This window comes from Panthera pardus, unplaced genomic scaffold (genome assembly GCF_024362965.1).
Source record: "Panthera pardus isolate Hobbes unplaced genomic scaffold, ASM2436296v1 HiC_scaffold_12, whole genome shotgun sequence".
Taxonomy (NCBI): Eukaryota; Metazoa; Chordata; class Mammalia; order Carnivora; family Felidae; genus Panthera; species Panthera pardus.
Genome location: NW_026526677.1, coordinates 62,003,953 through 62,028,494, shown reverse-complemented (window position 1 = coordinate 62,028,494; position 24,542 = coordinate 62,003,953). Strand labels below are relative to the sequence as shown.

General features: G+C 45.9%; 1 protein-coding gene across 1 annotated transcript in view; it reads left to right on the top strand.

Annotated features, from left to right (window-relative positions):
• The window catches only part of TENM4 (teneurin transmembrane protein 4), a 2,883,939-nt gene that overhangs the window by 2,669,405 nt on the left and 189,992 nt on the right, over positions 1-24,542 (top strand). The window contains 1 exon segment of the mRNA XM_053900128.1: positions 18,547-18,717. Coding sequence (XP_053756103.1) covers positions 18,547-18,717 — 171 coding nt within the window.

Genomic DNA, 24,542 nt, shown 5'->3' with positions numbered 1-24,542 from the left:
CTAGCGAGCAATACAGCTTATTTTCTCTCCTCTCTCTTTGACTTCACATCAGGCCTTTTGGGTAGATTTACCTTTATAGCCCAAAGAATGGGGAATGGAGATGATTGAACTTGATGTTTTAGGGGGAGGAAGAAGTGGTAAAGATACAGGATCCTGTATTAAAGCTTTTCTTTCCAAGATTGATTCCTTCATGCTGCTCAGTGGGAATGGCTAATAGCAAGATATATATAGATTGTTCTCTTCATAACAGACCCCAGACAGGTATCCTCCAGCCCCCCAAAAGCAGGACTTGAGCCTGGCGCGGCTGTCTGCCGTTGTCTGAGGTGCCACCGTGTGGAGGAGGGGCTCACTTGCTCTGTGGCGCTGCCGAGGCCAGAACTGGGCCCGCAGGGTGAAAATGACACAAAGGCCGATTTGGGCTCTGTGGGAGGAGGCTTTCCTAACAAGACAGCGGCCTGTGTGGAGTAGGCTTCTGTGTCTGGAACGAGAGGAGCAAGGGTAGGTGCCCAGCGGGTCTCGTTCTATTGTCCGTTGTCCTTCCGCCCTTCCTTGCTGTACCGCGTGGGCAAGGACTTCATCTCCTTAAGATGCCTTCCCGTCTGTAACGTAGGAGGAAGCAGGCAAACAAAGGAGTAGCCCAAATGATTAAGGCGTTCAACATGTGACCGCTCGGCATGAAAAACATCTTCCCCGCTCTGCAGCTGCCCCTCCGCCCCCCGCCGTCTCCCCACCCTCCGATCTCCTCCACGGGTGGAACCAGCCAGCAGCCGGCAGACCCAAGGAAGCCCACTGATCCAGACCGTGTGGGTGAGCCTCCCAGGCACAGAGCAGGGTGGAGAAGGGGAGAGCAGGTCTGGAAGGCAAGTAGATAACATCAGCCTCCTCACATCTCCGATTTCTCTTCCATAGCAGTGCTCATGGCTCTGGCTCTCCTCCTGGGGACCCAAGGCTAGTATCGAGACCCAAACCTTACACAGGTACCTCTCCCCCCCTTACTCAGGCACCTCTCCCCCACTTATTCAGGCACCTCCCCCCCTTACTCAGGCATCTCTCCCCCCCTTAACTCAGGTACCTCCCCCCCTTACTCAGGCACCTGTCCCCCCTTAGGCATCTCTCCCCCCCCCCTTACTCAGACACCTCTCCCCCCACTTACTCGGGCACCACTCCCCCCCTTACTCAAGCACCTCTTGCTCCCTTACTCAGGCACCTCTCTCCCCACTTACTCAGCACCTCCCCGACCCTTATTCAGGCACCATTCCCCCCCTTACTCAGGCACCTTTTCCCCCTTACTCAGGCACCTCTCCCCCCGCTTACTCGGGCACCATTCCCCCCTCCCTTACTCAAGCACCTCTCCCTCCCTTACTCGGCACCTCTCCCCCCCACCTTACTCAGGCACCTCTCCTATATTTTGCTCCCACTCAGCCACCAGGCCCTGCCCACTTGTAGTCAAAATCAGATTTCCTGAGATACAGTTTACACACAGAAGACTAACACATTTAGGCATACCATTCTCTGAGTTTTGACAGATGGATGGAGTTGCGTGACCATCATCACCACCACAGTCAAAACACAGACCACTTCACCCCAAAAAGCTCCCTTATGTCCTTTTATACTCAGTGCTCCCCTCATTCTCAGCCTCTGGCAAGCACTCACCTGTTTGCTATTTGGTGGTTTCAGGTACTCTTTTTCAGAGTAATAAATGTAATAAAGAGGTGATTTATTGCTGGATTCAGAATCAGACTGTAAGATCTTCAAGTGTTGCTGAGAACACTGGAAGGTAGAATTCAGAATTCAAGATACTAGGGTCTCACAACGGGAACATCTGTGCTGTCGGCATGAATGCACACGGGCATATGCTCTTGTGCCATTTTTGTGGACCATTTCTTCCCGTACACGCTTATAACTTGACACAGTTCTTGGCAAGTTGAAGAGCTCTGTCATATCTGTGCCATTACCGTATCAGTGTATTCCTGCCGTCTCCAACTTTTCCTATTATAAATAGCGCTTCTGTGAACATCTTTGTGACTCTGCTCTGATTTTTCTTCTTTCGGTTATTTTGGGGGGGGTGTGTTCCAAAAGCAGGATTTCTGGGTCACAAGGGGTGCACAGTTTGAAGCTCTCATTACTCACTGCTAGGGGCTCCTTGGAAGGGTAGGACTGAATTCCAGGACGCCCAGCCGGGTGTCCAGTTTCCCCACAGTCCCACCAGGGTGGGGCTTTGTGTCTGACCTTGGGTCAGCCGGTTCAGTGGGTGGGGAGCAAGGGAGTTGATGTGTGATTCCAAGACCCAGAGAAGCTATAGAGTCTTCATTCCTGGAGGGATTTCCACCTCCTTTCTCTCAGTCTGTTCCTTTTCAAAAGCTGGGCTCACATGTCCCTTCCTCAGTGTACCTCCTGACCCCCTGACACTAAGCCAGGACCTGGTTCTATGCTCTGACACTGCTCATGATGCTCCCCACAACGGCAGCTGCTCATTGTGTCACGGATCGGCTGGCGCCTGTCCCTGCTGTTGGATTTTCAGCTCCAGGAGGGCAGAAACTATCTCCATCCTGCTCAGGGCCGTACCGTAGTTAGTTTCTTGTACAAGGCCAGCAGGAGGTAGCACGTGTTCAGCAAAAGTGTGTTGACGGAGAGAAAGCAGGGTAAGGTGCCTGGACCTGAGCCTAGCCACTGTGGCAAGGCATGGAGTGGAAGGAAGGAAAAAGGGAAGAGGCTTGTATTCGTATAGGGGACAGAGAGGAAAGGTCTAGACACAGTGAGATCATGGGAGCTTGGAAAATGGTTATCAGAAGCCGAGCAGGGAGCCAGAGGCGGCTGCCAAAGCGTAATCAGTGTGAGGTGCACTCCTGGCCCAGGGCCCTGTTTTGCTCCTCTGTCCGTGCAAGTCGAGCAAGAACCTTGCTCTCTCTTAGCCTCAGTTTTCTCACTGGGAATGTAGACAGTAGGCTGCTGGAAAGATGCTGTAACAACCTGGCGCCTAGCTGTTCCTGGTCCCTGGAATCTGTCTTCCCTTCCCCCCGGCAAACAAGACGTGTTGAATTTTAGGGCCAACCAGTCCTGAGGTTGGAAGTGTCACAAAAAGGTGTATTCATATAGCCTAACAACAGCAGCACCTGCAGAGATCACACACTCTCCTGGGGCTTGAGGCCCGCACCCCATGGGCGGCTTTGGGGTCCCTGAAGGGACACTGTGGCCATGGATGGGCAGGAGGTAGCCCCAACCATACCCCGAGGGTGCTCCTTGCACGCTTTGACCCCGGGAATGTGGAAAAGGAGTTGGTCTTACAGATTTTTTGCATCCTATGGAGAGGATTTGTTCCCCACATCCTTGTTTTTCTTCTAGACTAATTACTGTGAAATAACAGAACTTAATTGCACCTAGGTGCAGAGAGAAAGCGAGAAGGGTCTCCCTGATGGCTGTTCTTGCGCTGCCATAGATATATAGCTTGTGGAGAGGAGGGGGTGCAGTCTGGGCCGTGTGCTTAGGGCGGCAGGCTCAGGACCTCCGTGAGGAAGCAGAGAAGCAGCTCTTCATCACAGGGAAAAGGGAGGGAGGCAGGAGAGCAGGAAGGATGGCTGTAAGCACAGTGTTTTTTTCTTCCTCCTATCAGTAAAACAACGAAATCACAACTAAATGGTTTCATTTTTTTTTTTTTTTTTTTTTGAGATAGCAACACAGTAGCAAGAGCACAGACTCGGGACCTAGTGAGGCCTGTATTCTGGCCCAGCCCACAGGTTTTTCATTGGGGGTCTTGATTTCCTCCTTGGTAAAAAGTCAATTAATGTCTAAGCGGTGTTCTGAGCATTAAGCGAAAGGCCACCTGTGAAGGGGGGGGTCCAGACCATTGGTGGCCCACAGTGGGTGTTCACCTGATGCTGTTCTCACCCTTCTGGGCAGCGGGATCACCCAGAAGTTTTAAGGCCTCTCAGATTCAGCCACCAAGGGCCACTCCTGGATGCAGGGATTTAAGGTAATCTGAAATTAAGAAGAGGGAACTTCCCCAAGGTTCAGGTTTGAAACGGCAGGGAGCACTCACTGAGCCTGTGTGCCGGGTTGTGTCCCCAGCTGAAAAGGACAGACAAAGCCAGATAAGCTAGCATCACCGCCTTGAGTCATCCTAGGTTTCATGGTGAGCCAGATGTGTAAGGAGCTGATGGTGGTACTAGACAGATGATAAAACCATGTTCCTGGAGTTTGAGCCTTGTCCCTGTGGGAGCCCGAAGGAAAGAGCAATTCATTCTAAGCAAGATCAGATAAAATTTCCCCACGGCGCTGAGCCTTGTAAATCAAGTAAGATATTGAAAGAGAAGCTATGAATGGCTTTCTGGAAGATGGAACAGCCTAAACAAAGGCGGAGGTTGGTAGACAGAAATGTTGGCTGTGTGGGGTGCCTGTATCAGAAGACTGTGTGTTAAAATGTCCGTTGGTGCATTTGAGCCGTCTGCAGGCATTGGTCTGTTTTACCCAAGGCTCTGGAGTGTAGAGCACAGAACCCACAAGGACTGCAGGACCCTGGCTGCCTTCCCTCTTAGGAGACATGCTGCACGAGACAGCTACGTAGTAAATACCTCGCCTTCCCGTGAGGCTTTCAAACCCATCGATCCTCTCCAGCGGACTATGCGCCGTATAGAATTCTCAACTGTATTTTCTTGCTCTGCAAGCCCCAAATGTGGAAAATGAGGCCGGCCGCAGTTAAATAGCTCGTTGAGCTGGAATAACTGGCAAGTGAGAGAGCTGGAACTAGAAGCCAGATTTCCCCATCCCAAGGCCTACGTTCCCTATATAGACTGTGCTGCCTTTCAGACCCCCACTCTTATGTTCTCATCTACTGTGGTGCTGCAACCCTGGGGCTCAGAGCAAACCACAGGGCCTTTGCCACCCTGGCTGTGGCTTTCCTCTGCCCCTGCTCCCAGCTCCCTTCCCGCAACCCAACGTGATGTACCTTTACCATGTGCCAGGCATGTTCTGAGTGTTACCTGCATTTTCTCATTGAATCTTCTCATGGTCTTACTTATCCAACAAATATTTGCCAGGTGCCAACCATGTGCTAGGCACCATTCTGTTTTTATCTCCATTCTATAGACAGGAAACTGATGCCCAAGCAGGTTAATTCATTTGTCCAAAGCCACATCACTGGTAAGAGAGGGAGCCAGGATTTGTCCCCAGACCCTGCCCTCTTTCCACCTGGACTCTTGGATTCCCATAGCTGGGGTGGGCTGGGACAGTCCACCTGATCTGGACTGCTGAGAGGGTGCAGGAAGTGCCTTACAAAGCAGAGAAGCTAACTCTCTTTCTTATGGGAGAAAAATTAACATCCACCTGTCCTGTCCCATGCACTGTGCCAGGATTGCTATGTGCCCGTGGCATTGAGTGGGTCTGTGATTTTTACCAACATGCCTCAGGATTGGAGAGACAAGGAGGCCCAGATGACATCAGGGACCTCACTACATGTCACTTACTGAGCCCTGGCCCCCCATGTTATCTGATTCTGCTGTCCTCCAGGCTTCGTCTGGCATGAGTAGATTGTCACCAGTATAACATTTCACTTTGGAGGAAGCTCTTCCCTCTGGTGTGTGGCAGGCAGCTAGATTTATCGTCCTTTCGAGCCTGGAGTTAGATTTTGTTCACAGGCACCAGTGGGGAAAGAGGAGATATGCCAGGATCATTCATTGTGCCGTGGCCTCCACTGCGTCCCACAGTCCTAAATTCTACCACCTGGGCCACCAGGAACTCTCAGCAAGACCTAGTCCCTGGGCTCCTGTGAGTGTCTCTGGTTTCGTGAGCACATACATTCCTCCACCAGAGCACGCACGCAAAACTGGTATTTGAGGGGAGAAGGTATGAAAGTTGGCAGAGATTAAATGTGAATTTTAGGAGAAGTAGCATTTTTTTTTTTTTTTACCTGAAAACTGGAAACTCTTCTTTCGTAACTTGTTGGCATCTGACTTCCTGTAGAGCATCAAGTCTATTACATAGCACGGTTCATACACCTGATTGTGTAGGTCTGGGGCCGTGCTGGATGTTTCACATACAAATTGTTGCATTAGTCTGTGCTTTAAACTTTGGGTGTTCTTTCTTTCATTAACTCTTTTTCTAAGTTAGTTTGTTTATTTTGAGAGAAGGCATGCGTGTGTGCAAGTGGGGGAGGGACAGAGAGAGAGAGAAAGAGGGAGAATCCCAAACAGGCTCCATAATGTCAGCATGGAGTTCAACACAGGGCTCGATCTCGTGAACTTCAAGATGGTGACCTGTGCTGAAATCAGGAGTCAGATGCTCAACCGACTGAGCCACCCAGGGGCCCCTCTTTTTTTTTTTTTAATGTTTTGTTTTATTTTTGAGAGACAGAGAGCATGAGTGGGGGAGGAGCAGAGAGAGAGGGAGACACAGAATCTGAAGCAGGCTCCAGGCTCTGAGCTGTCAACACAGAGCCCAACACGGGACACAAACCCACAAACTATGAGATCATGACCTGAGCTGACGTAGGACGCTTAACCGACTGAGCCACCCAGGCACCCCATGCCTCTTTTATTAACTTTTAAGCAATGTGACCAGAATGCCTTATGGTTTCAGAACACTTCCTAATCTATAAAGAACTTTCATTAAATTTAATTCTTACAGCAACTCAGGAGATGGTTTTATATTATTTCCATTTTTCCAGATGAAAACAGTGTAGGTCAGAGTGGTTATGTGACTTATTTGCTGATACACAGCTAATAAGGGTCAGAGCTGGGAGCCTGGCTGTCTCTACAGATCTGCTCCACTGAGTACATAGGTGAACAGCACAGCCAGCCAGGGGAAGGGAGCACACAGACCCGCAGCGTCAGGGCACTGTGCATGGGAGAGGTGCTGAAATCATGATAATGGCCCCAGGCTGCAGAGACGGGAGCAAAGGTCATTTTTGGCTGGGGGTGATGGTGAAAATCCACATAGAAATAGACCTTGAAGGATGGGAGAAAATTTTTTTAAATAGGGAGGGCAGTGGCCGTTTCCACATAGAGACATTGTATCCGCAAAAGCCTGGAGGCTGGATGGACAGGTGTGTTTGAGGGATAGAAGAAATCACACAGACCAAGACCCCTGAGCAGAAGGGAGTGAGGAATATCAGGTACCTTGCTCAACAAGCATTTAGAGTGCTCTTGGAAAATTGTGTCCATTTTTAAGCGATATTACCTCAAGTTTCTGTCCTCAGGAAAATATTGCCAACAAAATTTGATCAGTAAGACTGGTCCATATTAAGAGATTTGTCCTTTTTTGCCCCATTTTTGTCATTTCCATGATTTTACATCTAATCGGAAAGGCAGCATGCATAGTGCTTAGGGACAGGTTCAAGGCAATGTGGATTTGACTCTGATCCGAGCTTATTCTCTGCCTCTTATTAAATGCGCAATCTTGGGCCAGTTATTCAATCACTTTGACCCTCAGTCCTCATCTTGCAAATGAGGGTAATAATACTACCTCCCTTCTGGGGCTTTGTGCGGTTTAAGTGATACTGTGTTTATAAAGCACTTGCTGCAGTGTTTGGCACAGTATCACCTTCAGTTAACAACAGGGGCTGTTTGTTAACTTGACCATGATCGTCACCCTGGCGCCCAGAACTGTGCTGCCTTAAACTTCTAATTGAAAAGCTGAACCAAACCAGAGATCTGTGTATATCAGAGAAGGTAAAAGGGAACTCACGTGTATCGAGCACCTTGCTCTGTGTGTGGACGAGAGCAGGAAAGCAGGAAAATGTGGGTGACCCCAAAGAGCCAGAAGAGGCTCACCCACGGGGCAGCAGCCTGGGATGCTCTGGGGAGTATAAGAGAAACATCGCACACTCTGTTCTGTGAGATTTTAAAATGCTCTTTCAAAACGCTTCTCATTATAAAGAAATATTATCCCAAGTTACAAATCCGGGTGGCAGGCTCCACGTTAAGCTGTCCGCCCTCATTCCTCTTGCTGAAGTGAACGTTCCAGAGGGAAAAGACCTCTCCTAATAATATATACACAAATTAAAACTCCATTTAGAGGTACAGTGGGGACCACCTCCTAATTGACTTTGATCACAGAAAAAAATCATTTAACACGGTCGGTATGCCAGAGGAAAGCAGGAAATGGGAGGGTTGCTCTGCAGAGTGCTGTTAACAGTGAGTTCTAGCAGCTGTGGAGATGAAGCCAGCCGCAGGACTTTTCTCCTTCGGTATTCCCAGGCATTAACCAAACCCATGGTTTCCTCGGGTCCCCTTGGATGGTTCACGATGTGAAGGAAGGAGTGATGGCTCACGCGTGAGTCGCAGGTCCTTTGCTAAGTGGAGTCATCTTTCTATAGAAGAGTTTCAGCCAGGGGCGCCTGGGTGGCTCCGTCGGTTGAGCGTCCGACTTCGGCTCAGGTCATGATCTCATGGTTCGTAGGTTTGAGCCCCGCGTTGGGCTCTGTGCTGACCGCTCGGAGCCTGGAGCCTGCTTCGGATTCTGTGTCTCCGTCTCTCTGCCCCTCCCCCCGCTCGTGCTCACTCGCTTGTGCTCTCTCTCAAAAATAAATAAAAATTAGTTTAAAAAACTAAAAAGAAAAGAAAAGCTCGGGCCAGCCTTGTGAATCTAGTGTTGACGCTCAGAGGCAAGTGCCGCAAACAAAGGTCTTCCTCGTGTGTCTGTTGGCAGTGATTGGATCGACAGCTGTATGTTTATTCTCACAGGGGCTGACAGGAAACCTGTCCTGCGCTCCCCTGACAGTAGTCTGAGAAGAGCTCAGGGGTTGGTTTCAGTTCTTGGTGATGCCGTGATGAATGTGCAATTACAGATAATTCTGGAGGCTGGGTTGTCTGGAGATACAGAATTAGATTAATAACGTCTGTTTTGTCGCTGTGTTTTGAGGGGCCTAGTGTATAAAATGGAGTTACCAGCGATACCTTCCTTAAAAAGTCGTGAGATTGAATGATCCCACAAATGTGAGTCCTCCAGCATTATGTCTTGCACGTGGTACAACTTTAATAATTAGGAGCTGTTATTGTTTTAATGATAGTCCTAATTATGTCTGCCCCTTCATTTTCTCCCTTTCTTCTTCACTCCTTTGGGCTAGGTGCTGAGGGGTAGAAATGAAAGGAGTAATCGCTGCCCTGAAGGGAGGGCCTCATGGTGGCCTGATACAGCCTGTCCCGTGGATTCATTCCCTTGACTCTAGGCTCAAGGAGACAACTTCTTTCTTATTTTTTTTAATATGAGATTTATTATCAGATTGGTTTCCATATAACACCCAGTGCTCATCCCAACAGGTGCCCTCCTCAATGCCCATCACCCACTTTCCCTCCCTCCCACCCCCCATCAACCCTCAGCTTATTCTCAGTTTTTAAGAGTCTCTTATGGTTTGCCTCCCTCCCTCTCTTTTTTTTTCCCCCTTCCCCTTCCCCATGGACTTCTGTTAAGTTTCTCAGGATCCATATAAGAGTGGAATCATATGGGGGCACCTGGGTGGCTCAGTCGGTTAAGCGTCCAACTTTGGCTCAAGTCATGATCTCACAACTTGTGGGTTCAAGCCCCGTGTCAGTGCTGACAGTTCAGAGCCTGGAACCTGCCTCAGATTCTGTGTTTCCCTCTCTCTCTTCCCCTCCCCCGCTCATGCTCTGTCTCTCAAAAATAAATAAACATTAAAAAAATTAAAAAACAAAAAGTGAAAACATATGGTATCTGTCTTTCTCTGGCTGACTTATTTCACTTAGCATAACATCCTCCAGTTCCATCCACTTTGCTACAAAAGGCCAGATTTCATTCTTTCTCATTGCCAAGTAGTATTCCACTGTGTATATAAACCACATCTTCTTTATCCATTCGTCAGTTGATGGACAGTTAGGCTCTTTGCATAATTTGGCTATTGTTGGTAGTGCAGCTATAAACATTGGGGTACATGTGTCCCTGTGCATCAGCACTCCTGCATCCTTGGGTAAATTCCTAGCAGTGCTATTGCTGGGTCATAGGGTAGGTCTATTTTTAATTTTTTGAGGAACCTCCACACTGTTTTCCAGAGCGGCTGCACCAAGGAGACAACCTCTTTAATCTGGGAGTGCAGTGCCTGATGGAGGAATAGGCTGTGAGGATGGCTTTCCTGCCCTTACAAGATTTCCTGCCATGACTTAATGACAGAGTCGAAAACCTGGGCTCAGCAGGGTCCCAGGCTCTGCCCACATGCTCTCGTCAAGTCTGCGTCTCCTCACCTGTGCAATGAGGGAGGGGGCTGGGACTGTCAGTTCCATCTAAGCAACACCCTCCCCCAATATCCCAGCAGAAACTCCAGGCTCTGAACTCCTGGAGAAATCTCCTGACCTTACTTTTACAAGGAAAACCTCAATATACAATTACCATGATGGTGATAATGTTAGGAGCAAAGAGGATCATCTCTTTGAGAAAATACCAAGCACCATAATCTCATAAACTGTCTTCACAGCTCTTGGAGCTGAGTGTTATGGTCACCATTTTATAGATGAACAAACCGAGGCTCCAGAGAGTTACCTCACGTCTGCCAGGGCACGTCACTGTGAACGTGAGAACCGGAAAAGGAACCCAGGTCTGTGTGACGGCAGCCTGTGCTCATCACCACTACAGTTCTGTGCTTCCCGTTTCTGGCCTCGGGAACCAGCACGACACTGGGAGGCGGGCACGGAGAAGTCGGATAACCGGGCTGAGGTCAGTCCACGGGTCGGTGGAGGTGACCAGCCCCTGCATTAGTTACGTAGAGAAGAGGTCTTAGTCGAGGCTGCCTGGTGAAAAGCGCCCAGAAAAGACAGCTCTCTGATTCTGTTGCTGCAATACTACCAGTTTATTCTGTGCGTATTAGATTCCAGCTCTGGTCCCCCCACCCCTTGCTGTGTGGCCCGCTTTGGGTGCCCTCCGGCTACATTGCTGTTCCTCCTGTGCAGTGACAGTGGGAGTGCCAGGTTCCCACTCGTGTGGCTGGCTGCGCTTGAGCCTCTTACTTGTGCCCAGCCGCCACCCCACCCACCGCCCCTTGATTTACAGAACTTTTGAGCAGCTGCCGGCAAATCCTTCCCACAGCATTGCACGGTACAGAAAAATGATCAGCTGCACCAGAGTCCCTTCTCCAGAAAACACTTAATTTGGGGGTGAGAGACAGTAACCCCGATTGTTGCTGTCAGGTTTATCCAGAGACAGGAAGAAAGCAATATATTTACTTGATTTAAAATTAGCCCCACGTAGTCACCAGTGGGATCCTGTCAGGTTTTCTAGTTTATGCCGATTCTGCTTTTAAAAACTGTTTTATCCGTTGGGCAAGTATCTCTGGTTCCTGTGCCCAAAGTCTGTCAGCTAATGGAAGCAGGATAGAAAAAGGCCCCCTCAGGGTAAAGAAATTTATAGTTGGCATGGAAAGGGAATTAGGGAGAATATATAGAAAGAAGAAAAAGGTGATAGGACAGAGCTGGCTTAAATAAATCTTTCAGTGGCTCCAGAAATTAGGAAAATCAATGTAGCAAAATGACAAAGATGATGACAACTGCCGTAGAGCTCCTACTATGCGCCAGGCAGAGTTCTAAGCAAATTACATGCATTATTTCATTTAATCCTTTGAGATAGACGCTACCAGCTGCATTTTGCATGTGTGGAAACTGAGACTCAGGCGAAGTAATTTGCCCAAAGTCATAAAACTAATAAATGACCGAGCTCCGGTCTCTCTGGAGAGATCCAGACTTGAACTTGCATGCACATGGTTTTGACTCGGCGGGGGGGGGGGGGGGGGGGGGGGGGGGGGGGGGGTGAGCCATGCCTAAAGTAGTCAGGATGGGGGCCCCATGCTTTGTCCTTGAGAAGAAAGCCCCTTAACAAACACCTCAGAAGAGCAAATCTGGCTATGCTGTCTGCAGAGGCTTTGCCTTCAGCTGTCTTAAATTTTAACTTAATTTCAGACACTGGAACTCACTAGTGGTGTGGTGTATCAGGAGAAGAGCCTGGACCTTGGAACCAGTCAGATCTGGGGTCAGATACTGTATCACTTCCCGTCTGGAAGGTGTGTTTGCAATCATGCGGCCTCTCTGAGCCTCCAGGTTTTTTTCATCATAAACTGAGAATAATAGTAATTTTCTCAAGGTTTATGTAAGGATAGAATGCAATAACATATGCAGTCCCTCTTGCTTAAGTGTCTGACACACGGCGTGTGCTCCAAGGTGGGATCTCCTCTCTGGGCTCTGACACCCTTCGTTTCTACCTATTCCTCCTGAGGCTGGGTTGGAGAACTTTCCTTTTCGTGTAAAGCAGCATTAAAATGAGTTCGGAAACTAGGTAAGAAAATTCATCCCTAATCCCACTATTATAATTCAAAGTCTGATGTCATTTTTACGTATGTCTTTCCAGGTTTTTTTTCATATGCATATCTGGTTTTGCAGAGATGCAGTCAGCAAAAAAATGCAATTTTATGTCTTGCCTTTTTTTTCCCTTAGCATTCTATCATCAGTATTTGCCCTCATTGCTGGTTGTCATGGTCATTTTTGTATAACGATTGCACTGCATTCCATCCGGTACCTGTATTGTAAGTCAGCTAAGTTGTTCTATTTTTACACGTCTAGGTTGTTTCCACTTTTTCTGCTCTTGCCCTGCAGTCGACATCCCTGCGTATGGAACTTCTGGGTTTGGAATTTGTGAATGTCACAGCTTTGTAGCAAAACTAGGACTAGAACCTGGGGAATGAAACTCTGTCTTCTTGTTGCTGTTGTTTTGACTTTCTGTTTTTGTTGTTGTTTTCTCCATTAGATGACCATAGTTCCGAGAATGCCAATGACTTATGTTTCACAGAAATGATAATATTTATTAAAAGCAAAAGAAAACAAAACTGAGCACTATATAAAACAGAAAAGTGGGTAGCCACATAACCGAGTTGATTCCCAATGCCTTTTGAAACCAAAAACACCACTGGAATCAACACTCCCTTGTGGTTATTGATTGCCGCCTCTAGTCACTACCTAGAGCTACTAATTTACAGATGCAAGTGGGTTCATGCATTTGATTTTTGGAAGAAAGGGAAGCGTGCACTGTGACAGGAAAAGCTCTGCTGCTGTACTTATGTTGGTGATTCCTGCATAATGACTTTGTTAATTGCCTCTCGCTGGCTGGGTGCGGAGGGGGGTTGGGGGGGAGGCTTCAGTGTCTGAACATCTATGGGCATTCTTGTTAAAAATGTCAGGATGGAGCTTGCACTTTCTCGGCCATCTCTTTTGTCTTGCTGGGCAGGAAAAGGGGACTGGAAAATGTCAACCCTGGGATCAGATTGACCGGAGCTGAGGGAATAAGAAACTTCCCCCACCCCCAGCTCTTGGCTTTTAGAAATCATTAACATTTCAGTGTGGGTGATCCTGTGAACCCGCTACCTTTCCACAACCTTCTTCTGAACTCTTAAGCACCTTTTCACCTTTTCATGGAATTAAAAAGTAGTTTAAAGGGAAAACCCATATCAGGTTTCTTATTTAGGTCACTTTCAGTGTGCTTGAGAGTTTTGCACTAACAGTTGTAAATACAAACCACAGAGTGCAATTTAGACAATCCTGTGATGTACATTGGTGGTGAATGGTCACCAGTAATTCTTCAGGAAAGGGGGTGTGACCAATTACAGTTTATTTTTTTCAATGGTCTGGTTCATCCTTGGAGCAGACAGGGGAGGACTATTTCTATTTCTTAGCTTTTCTGGATCCATGGCTGTTAATTTCACATCATTTGGGTAGCATTCGTTTCCTGCCATATACAACTTTAAACATGGGTTGCTGTTGGCCAAGAGATAGTTATTAACACCACTGGTCCCCCCAAACATTAATTGTAGCCATTGTGTGTGCGTGTGTGTGTGTGTGTGTGTGTGTGTGTGTGTGTGTGTTGGTGTTTGTGGGTTTTTTTTGCTGGTGGCTTTATGTTGCCCATATTTTATCTTCTATTTAAAGTACAAGAATGAAAGGGGCACCTGGGTGGTTCAGTCGGTTAAGCATCCACCTTCAGCTCAGGTCATGATTTCACAAGTTTGAGCCCCGCATCGGGTTCGGTGCTCACAGCTTGGAGCCTGGCGCCTGCTTCGGCTTCTGTGTCTCCCCCTCTCTCTCTGCCCCTTCCCCACTCTCTCTGCCCCTCCCCCACTCGCACTCTGTCTCTATCTCAACATAAATAAACATTAAATTTAAAAAATAATAATAAAAGTAAAAGAATGAAAAAGAGGAAGCTTGGGTTGGGAACACAGGCTCCTAAGTTTGAAGCTTGCCTCAAATCTATACTGGCTCCTACACTTAGACTGGTGATTCCTGCACGATGACTTTGTAAATTGCTTCCTGCCACCAGGTGCTGGGAGGAGGCTTCAGCATCTGAACATCTATTGGGCATTCTTGTTAAAAATGTCAGGATAGAGCTTGCACATTCTCAGCCATCCCTTATGTCTTGCTGGGCAGGGAAAGGGGACTGGTGGTATTGGGTAACTTTTACCTCTCCTGGTAAATCAGAGTATGTTAGTATAACTTAAATGTTAGTCTACTTTCCTTGTATGTATTTTCCAGTAATGATTTTTCAACCTATCTTTACATGAAGATAAAATTAGATAATATAAAGCATTCAGCATGTCAGTACGCACTCAAATGATTCCACATTTTGAGCTGCTGTTATTATTTTGATTATTTTCAAGGAAAAAGAAGAGTGGTTGCTTGAGTTATGTTTCCTTGGACTATCTGTGGCTTAGCTTGTGTTTTACCCTTTGGAGAGAGGAGGGGAGGAGAGGGGAGATTGTTCCTTCTCTCTTCCCCTCTTCCATAACCTGGAACTATAGAATTAACCACCACTCAGCACAGTAAAGGAATGGAGGGCCCTCTAGCACAAATGTATTTAAGACCCTGAATCAGAGAGTAAGGGTCCCTTCTGTTGTGGCTGTAAAGTGACCATGACTGGCTGAACTTCACACCTGTCTCCACATCATCACCTAATCTCGGTGGCCCCATGCTTACTTCCCACCTGCAAGCCTCCAAAACTGATTTCTGGGTGACTGAGTCTTCCGAGGGCCCAGGTTTGAGTGGGGTCCAGAACTTTGCCTTCCCAGGTGGTGAAAGGAAACAGAGAGACATGCCAGCCTCACAGCTGTGTGAGGACTCTGTGATGGCAGGTAGTGGGGGGCAAGGCCACGAGGAAGCCCCGCCAGTGTGTCTCCCGAAGCTTCAGGTCAGCATCTTCCCCCCACCCCCCCACCAGCTGAGGACTGTCCTGCCCTAATTAACTTCCCTGAGACACAAGACCCTGTGATCATTTTCACCTCCAATGCTTTTTTCCACTGGCTTTTCTTTCCCCTCAGCTTTTTTCTTTTTCTTTCTTTCTTTCTTTCTTTCTTTCTTTCTTTCTTTCTTTCTTTCTTTCTTTCTTTCTTTCTTTCTTTCTTTCTCTCTCTCTCTCTCTCTCTCTCTCTCTCTCTCTCTCTCTTTCTTTCTTTCTTTTTAAGCAAGGGCTTGATTTTGCATCTTGTTAAAAGTAAGAGAAAGCTTTGACAATAAAAATGTTTTTCTTCGCAAAGCTGTGAGAGTTCTATTCATTCTGGGATTACTTAATTCTCATGACCTTTAACAAGACAGCACTTCTGCACAGTTAGATGAGATAATTGATTCTAATGGGGAAAGGAGCAGTGCTCATTTAACTGCATATCTCTGAGTCGTCTTCCGTTCAAACAATTTCTCCATTACCTTTGGAGTTGCCAATATATAGATTAAACTGGTAAGACGGTAAGCAAAAATGGGAGCTAATTCAGCCTTGGAAACAGCAGAGTTTTCACTTCTTCCAGGCAAGTTAACTTCTATCATTATTGACAACTACACCACCACGAGCAGCATAAAGTTCCTCCTCCTTTAGTGCCCAGGACCAAAAATATGCTAAGTGGTAGCTGTTGTTTTATCATTATCATCAACAGTATGAGTATAATGGTTACAAAATACTGCCATCATGCGTATGTACGGTTTACAAAGCACTTTGCCATATTTTGTCTCATATGATACAGTAATTCTTTGAAATAATTGCCTCTCCATTTCTTGGATGCATCTAGGTGGTGGCAGCTAGGATTCCAAACCAGTCTTCTTATCTCTGGCACACACTGTTCCCCGCTCGGCAGTAACCAGAGAGAGCAAAGGGTCAGATTCCATTTCTGTTACAGAGTACCCCTCCTGTTGAGATCAAACTTGTGTGCGTTCCCTGGGTGGCTTGTGTTTTGGACTAGAAGTCAGAAGGATGTGCAGCTCTCGTGTCCTTTATACAGTTATTTGTGTCTTGAAGGTGCCCGCACAGCCCCTCAAGAACTCCCCCCCCCCACCAGCCCGTCAGTGAACCCTTCCACGGATGGGCCAAGCAATACAACCCTCTGTCCTCCTCACAGGATCCTGTGTTACAGCCCCCAAAGCTGCTCCATGTATGAACGGGGATGTTTTTATAACACCCACTTGCCTTGCAAGGTAAAGCTAGTGAGAAAGGCTTGGTGAAGTGGGTGGAGCCTGGGCTTCAAGCCGGAAAGACTGGTGATATCTGATTTCAGTGTTTGAATAGTTGCAGATTCTAGTCTACACTGTGTCGCTCGCGAGCCATTTAAACCTTCCCTGTGTTAATCGATGTCACTGTGTCTTAGTTTCTGCATCTGTAAAATGGGGCTATTACTAACTGTCTTTTCAGGATTTTTGTGAGAATTAAGGAAATATTGCATTTACTGCTTTTGGCACAATGCCTGGCACTCAGTTTTATAATTACGTTCTGAGCCTTAGCGTGCACATCTGCAAGTTGGGTCTCGCAGGGCTGCCTTGAGGTTTAGAGGCAATGTATACAAATTTCCCAGTACGCTTCCTGGCATGCAGTTAGCCCTCAGTATACATAATTACTGTGGGCCTTCATAGTTCCATAGATCCTTTCCTGGGTTCCTCTGGGCCTCTTAGTGGGCCAGTCACCCCCTCCTCTGGGCCTTCTAGTCCTTCTGAGTAGACTTTGTTCCTTGTCCATCTTCTCTACTTGTCTGTGAGCTCATGGAAGCAAGGGCTGTCTGATTACGTTCTGGCTCTCCAGAGTCAGCCCTGGGTCCCAGTACAGGGTAGGCTTCTAGGAAATGTTCATCAGTACAACAAAGGAGTGATGTTGCATACAGGATGCTGTGGGAGTCAGGGACTGAAGTTCTTAACTCTCTGTGTGAGGAATCAGGGCAGGCATTTCAGAAAAGGTAAGTAGGGACCATTGACAAGTCTTAAATCCTAAAATGGGATTTAAGCAGACATTTTGTACTAGATTACAAAATCTTTTGGAAACAAGTTTCCTCACCTTTTCAAGCACTGTGTATGTTAGGGAACAGTGTCCATTCTTTGGCGTCTTATGGTATCTTCTAGATTGTTGCACAAGACCGTTTAGCAGTCACTGCCTTGGAAAAAAATATTTTTAAAACAGAAATGCAAGTACATCCTACAAAATCAAAAAGTACAACAGATATACAGTTAGAAGCAAATCTGTCTTCTATCCCTGACCCTTAGGATCTCTTTCCATCATTGGATGCATCTACTGTTACCAGTGTCTTTCATATCCTTCAGGAATATTCTAAACATATACATGATTTTTCCCCCCAAAGGCAGTATATCAGATATACCATTCTGCATGTTACAATTTTCCTTTCAGAAAAATATAAAGAGCTTCCATATGCTTTTTTATGATTACATAATACATTGTATGAAGGTAACTTATCTGGCCCCTTACTGATGAAGTGGTTTCTAATATTTTGCTACTACAAACAGTGCTGCAGTGAATAACCTTGTATGTACATCATTTAGTATAATATGTGAAAATATTTGGAGGAGAAATTTCTAGAATTTTCTAGAAACCCTGGGAACCTCTAAATCCCAGGATCAGTAGTATGTTTGTTATTAATTTGATAGCTTTTTTCAAATTGTCCTTCATAGCGTTTGTACCAACTTATGCTCATACCAACGAAGTATGAGAGTGCTTATTTCCTGTTCTCTGTCAATACTGTATAATTTTAACCTTTTTTATCTTTGCCAAAGCCTATGTGAAAAATAGTATTTCAAAGTTTTAACTTACATTTCTCCTGTGATGAGTGTTGTCAAGAGTCTTTTCATATGATTGAGAACCAATTGTATTTCTTATGCTGTAAGCTCTCTGCTCATAGTTCATAACATATTCCTATTTTCCTGATGAGCTGTTGGATTTTACTTATTATTTGTAGCAGTTATTTTTATATTAATGAAATTAACCCTTTGTGCTACAAATTGCAAAATTTCCCCCTAGATTATTTATCTTTCAAAGCAAAAGGCCAAGGCTTCCTGAAACTCCCCCATCCCTACCCCTCTCCCTGTCCCACCAGACTGTGAGCCCTCAGGGGCAGGGTCTATGCCTTGAGCATCTCCATGCCCAGCCCCCCACATAGGGCTTGGCACTGCAAAGCTCTCTTCGGGGGCTGTTTGTTGAACTGAGCTGAACTGAATTCCTGAGTTCCCCACCCCAGCTGCCCTCCCCTATGGCTTGGGAGTTCCATTTCCTCCGCCAGCAGAAAAAGATGACTTTTCTCATTGCTCACCACAGCCATGCACCTGTTTGGCCTAAACTGGCACCTGCAGCCGATGGAGGGGCAGATGTATGAAATCACGGAGGACACAGCCAGCAGTTGGCCTGTGCCAACGGACGTCTCCCTGTATCCATCAGGGGGCACTGGGTTAGAGATCCCTGACAGGAAAGGCAAAGGAGCCACAGAAGGTAGGGTTGCCGTGTTGTTCGTGTCGTGAGTCCTCTGTGTCTGCCTTTGAACCGAAGAGACCTTCATTATGCACGTCATGTGCCTGACTCACAGCTCCGTGCTTTGGCCCTTCCTCCATCTTTCTGCACTCCACGCCGGCTGCCAGCCCACCTGTGTCTTCATCTCAGTTCCTTTTCACTGTGAGCTCATAGCGGGGCTTGGGCAGCTCTCATGGTGCTCAGCAGTATCCCATCTCATGCCTCGAGGGAAGCATCATGGGCTTTCGCACTGCTGGGTGGCTGTCTTGGATTGTGTGGGATCAGGATGAGTCCTTAAGGGGCCAATAACAATAATCATTAGTGTTGGTACGGTTTATTTGTTTCAAAGATTTTGTCAAGAGCTTTTTACACTTAATCCTCACAGAGATCCTGTGAGGTAAGTATAATTCTTTAGACCCATTTTAGATACAAAACCTAAGGGTTACATTAATTTAGTGACTTGACCAGAGGTCGCTCAGCTAGTAAATAATGGAGCTTGGCATATGAGCCCAGGTCTGGATGACTCCAGAGCTCTTACTGTCTCTATAAATTGTCCTACCTGACTCACCACATGGTTGCAAGACCCTGAAGGAGATGTAGATGAGAAATCCCATTATGCAGTGGGACACGAATATTTTTCTATCAGTGATGGAGTGGTAGTGACATTTGGAGTTTGGCATTCTTAAATGGGACATCTGTAGACCCATGTTCTGAATTTCTTAAGGGTCTTTCTAACACGCCATTGACACACATTCTTTCACTATCAGCCAGAAGTGGCACAGACTCACAAAAATGGTACCGTGAAAGATGGCTGAGCTAATGGGCCAGTCTCATTGCCATTCTGGGCAGCGTAGGCATTCTTTATCCTGTCCCTGCTGTGCCCTGCTTCATCCCGTCTGTTAGCAAAGTGCACCACAGGTCTGCCTCCACCTTTACTGCTTATATCTTCTTTCCTAGCATCTCAGACAACTTTGGGGTCAAAGCTTCTGAGGTTTCCTGCCCTCAAGGATTTCCCTTCCAGGAATCTGTTTGGTTAACAGGGTACCATATGCTTGGTTGAAATAGCTACTCAGGACCTCTGAATGATCCTGAAGGCAAAAATCAATTCTTTTTTTAAAAAACGTTTATTTTTGAGACGGAAAGATGGAACACAAGTGGAGGAGGGGCAGAGAGAAAGTAAGAGAGAGAACCCCAAGGAGACTTGCACTTGTCAGTGAAGAGCCTGACACAGAGCTCGAATTCAGAAACCATGAGATCATGACCTGAGCTGAAATCAAGAGTTGGATGCTTAACCAACTGAGCCACCCAGGCACCCCCAACTCTTTCTTTTTGTTTTTTAAATATGGAATGCTTCATGAATTTGCATGTAATCCTTGCACAGGGACTATGCTAATATTCCAATAAAATCAACTCTTGACCCATGGTCATCTTTAAGGGAAGTAAGAATGGGAGCATTTCCACAGAGCCAAATCAGAACCTCTGCTTACTTTTTCTAGGGGCAATGCCAGTCTTCTCCTTTACAAAGATTTTAAGACTTAAAACATTTAATAATTTATACTTTCTTCACCCTTTAGTAAGGATATGGAGGGAGTGTGGATAGGGCCACGGGAAGAGCTCTGGGTTAGGAAGCAAGAGCCCTGACTTCAAGCCCAGCTGCTGACCCTTGAATTGTCCTTAAGCAAATCCCTTGAAAGACTTTCTGAGTGGGGTGCCTGGTCGGTTAAGCGTCTGACCTTGGCTCAGGTCATAATCTTGCAGCTTGTGAGTTCAAGCCCCGCGTCAGGTTCTGTCCTGACAGCTCAGAGGCTGGAGGCTGTGTCTCCCTCTCTCTCTGTCCATCCCCCACTCATGCTCTCTCTCCTTTCTCCCTACCCCTCCTCCACTTGTGTTCTCTGTCTCTCTCAAAAATAAACAAACATTTTTTTTAAAAAAATGAATTGATTTTGGCCTTCAGGATCATTCAGAGGTCTTCTCTCTCAAAAATAAATAAAAAAAAGTGAACATGCTTTCAACAACAAAAAAAAAAAAAAAAAAAAAGACTTTCTGAGCTTCATTCTCCTCCTCTCTAAATGGAAGTTATTGAGCTAAATTATCTCCAAGGTCCAGTTTAATTCACAAGTCCTACATATGAAATTGATAGTAGAATCATCAGACTAACCAGACGGTTCTTTAGAATTTTTTTTCCAGACCAGCCCTGTCCATGGTCCTGCCTGTCAGCTTGTGAATCCCTTGTCAGTTTATAGTGTCACATGCCATACGGGAATACCATCCATGTGGACGGTCTTTAGGTCAGCACGTACAAATGCAGATTTAAGATATGTTAACCCTCAAGGCATTGGAAGAGGTCTCATTTAGCAAAATGTATTTTCTTCCCTCCATGATCTCTATCAGACATTCTTGAAACAGAGTTGGATCTATCTGAAATCTCCCATTCTAATGAAATTAGTTTGTGGGTTTTTTAGGTTTTGTTTTGTTTTACCCAAGGAGCAGGAGGTGCAGATAAGAGGCAAAATAAAATTGCCCCAGCTTATTGGTTTACTTTAATTGGAGTATTTTTGCTTAAAGGGATTATCTGTCATTACTAATGCAAATGGAAATCCTGTTTACAAAGCCCTAAAATGCAGTGCTGTGCTGGAAAGTGGTCAGCATCAAAAGCAATTACTGTGACAAAAAATACATCAGACTGGAGAAACAGAGGACAAAGCTTCCTACAGTTTATGTGAGACCACATGGTTCTTAATTTCTTTTGCCCTGGTCAAACCAATGTCTACACAGTTCATGTTTTTAATTGTAACATTAAAAAACCTACTTCCTTAGACATAGCTCAAGGGGAAAAGTCTTTAACACTGATGTGAGTGCATATTTCCTATCCCTTCGAAGGGTATCAGAGAGGAGAGCTGATTACAGAATTAAGATTAGAGCCCTGGTTTACAGAGATGGCAGTAACAATGTGGTATGATGGAAAGAAGATAAATGGGCCTTGGAGCCAGACAGGCTTGAATCCTGGCCCTCAAATTTATTGGCTTTGTTAACTCATGCCAATTACTCCATCTTCTTTGGCCTTAGTTTCTTCATCCATAAGAACAAGGATGGTAACGTCTGTATCTTTTCAGACTGGTGGTGAAGAGGCACTCAACAACTGTCACTTCCTTTCTTCCCATCTGCTCAAATCCCAAGCCATTCCATGTCAGTTATCAGAATCTCAGAAATCCAGACTAAGTAATATTTTCCCCTCAAAGACCCTGCAAATAATTGGGACATGTTTTCATATTGTAAAATGCTATATATTTTTTAATTATACAAATTAAATATATAATGAGTCCAGTATTTTAAATGCTCATCATGTCTTTGAGAATAACCTCAACCTGCAATCTACACTGTATTTTCAAAGTGGCTCTTACCATTTCAGGGTGTCATGGGACAGAAACCAAATATGGCAGCTTTTCGAAGAAAAGCCGCAATAACTTACGTTATATGTTAATGGAAAAGAGGGGAGAAAGCATTGAATAAACAAAAATTCCTGATGGTTGAATTGGTGGGCTTAGGGATAGCATTTTCTTCTTTCTGCAATGAAATAAAAATTACCCATCAGTTTAAACCATGCAAATTGCTGCACGCAGGCTCAGCTGGGCTCTCCAAAATGGAACAGCTTATTTTGATAACCAAATAAATTTCTAACAGTTGCTAAGGAAACTAAAGGATTCTTTGTGCAAGTTATTGCATTGAAAAGAACCAGAAAGGTGGAGGGAAGAGGAGAGTGTTAGTTGATTAGGAATTTAGAACCTGTGTAGATGGATCTTAGTTCAAGAAAGTGAGGACTATGACTGAGAAGGGCATGGAATTTCACTTCTTCCAATTCTCTCTTGTTTGACCAAACAATCCAATCATTTCAGCAAATTGTTGAGAAATTTCTTTTATAGACATGATTGTGTATTTGTACATCATTGCTAGAGGAAGGCTGAGTCTGTGTATCTTTACAAAGAACAGGACTGTTGCCAGTAGAATTTGCCTTGTGAAACCTGATCATACTGTTGGAGATCCCTATTTCTTAGTTAAGCTCTTGGTGTTGTTTGTTAAGTCTCTGGTGGCCCCCAATGATTGTGTAGTGTCCTCTTTATAAGTGTCTTGAGACCCCAACTCTTGCCCTTTAACTCTGGGTCCTGTTTGTGCATTCCTACTTCATAAAAACTGTCAACTTTCTGTGCCCCATGACACTCAGTGGGCCTTGGTCTACCTGGCCTAGCCTTGATGGTTAGATTGCTGGGACTGTGAGTTAGGTGGGACTCATGCACTGTGCCATTGACCCTTGAGTGAGACTATTGAGAGTGTCTTTGAAGAGTTTTAATTAACCACTTATCAATTTAATGCTTTAAGAAGCCATATTCTAGCAAATGAAGAGAAACCCCAAATGGCTTTATCTTCAAATGGTTTCTTAAGCATTCTGAGCCTCAGTACATACATCTTATCAGTGTGAGAATTAACTGAACCGATGAACGTAAAGGGGGGCCCAGCATGTAGTGAGAGCAAGAATTGATAGCAAGTATTACCACTAATCCTGCCACTTCTACCTTTACTGCTGTTACTAACTACTGCTATTATTACTGCTGCTGCTGTTGTTGTCGTTATTATTTTCCAGAATGTGGGTGGGGATAAAAAGAATTGTATACATAAGACCTGTCTCCTCCAACTCCCACCACCCTCTGTCATCTCTCCTCACTCTACTGTTGGTGGGTCTTGCTGTGTGGTCGGATGGTTTCTGTCTTAAGCACTCACAGCTTGGCGCTCGGATTTAAGAACAGAGGATCTGGAAAGAGGAAGGCAGGAAGAGCTGAGTGTGGCTTCACTCTGAATAACTGCTAGCCCAGCCAGTCTCACGCCTCTTTCCCATCAGACACGGGTACTCGCTGTGCTGTACCTCTTTCCCCTCAGAAGCCCCCATCTCGTCCCTACGTATAGTCCTACAGGGGGACCACTGGGGACCAGAGTAGAGGAATGATAAAGCTTAAATCCCCAGATGGGGTCCTCTTTTCCTTCAAAAACATCCCCTTTAGGCTGGGCTGTGGTCCCTTCCCTAAGGGTCTGGACCAGGTGACTTTTAGTACAAAGGTCACTTTAGTACAAAGCCCGAGTGGCCCTCAGAGACTCAGCCGAGAGTCCAGGTCCCGGTGGCCGGTGTGCCCTGGAACAGAATCAGCTATTTTTATTTGTATACACACCAAAGACAGTTCTTTTCTCTTATTTTGGCCCATGTTGGTGAAATACGAGAATGCTAGAAAAGAATATTGCTTTTTATCACTCCTCGGGTGTAAGAGCCAACTTATGTATGCCTCTGGGGCCCGCAGACCTCTGGAGAGAGACTCTGGGCTGGCCTCTGACCTTATGAGGCTCAGAACTCAGCTGATACAATAGCTGTCTCTCAAACACATGCTCACTGGAGGAGAAAATGAACCATGCAGGGTGCTCTAGCAGCATGCCAAAATGTGGGGGAAAGTTTTCATTATTTATTCTCAGACCCAGGAATTATTTGACTGCAGACAATTCTGAAATCCCATCAGCCCCGACTCCCACCCACTCACAAAGGAAATGAGTCCTTGGAATTAGCAGTCTCAGGCTTATTTCTGTGCAGTTTCTAGGAGGAAACTCAGAGTTCTGCATCCCTAGCAGAATGATAAGCTAAAGGGTACACTATTTTTCTACCTAGAATACAAAAGAATTGTGGTACTGGGAGCCCCACAATCAGATAACGTGAAAGTAATTCTCCTCCATCTTAATGTGTTGTGAATTTGGCTTCTGTCTTTGAACTTCGA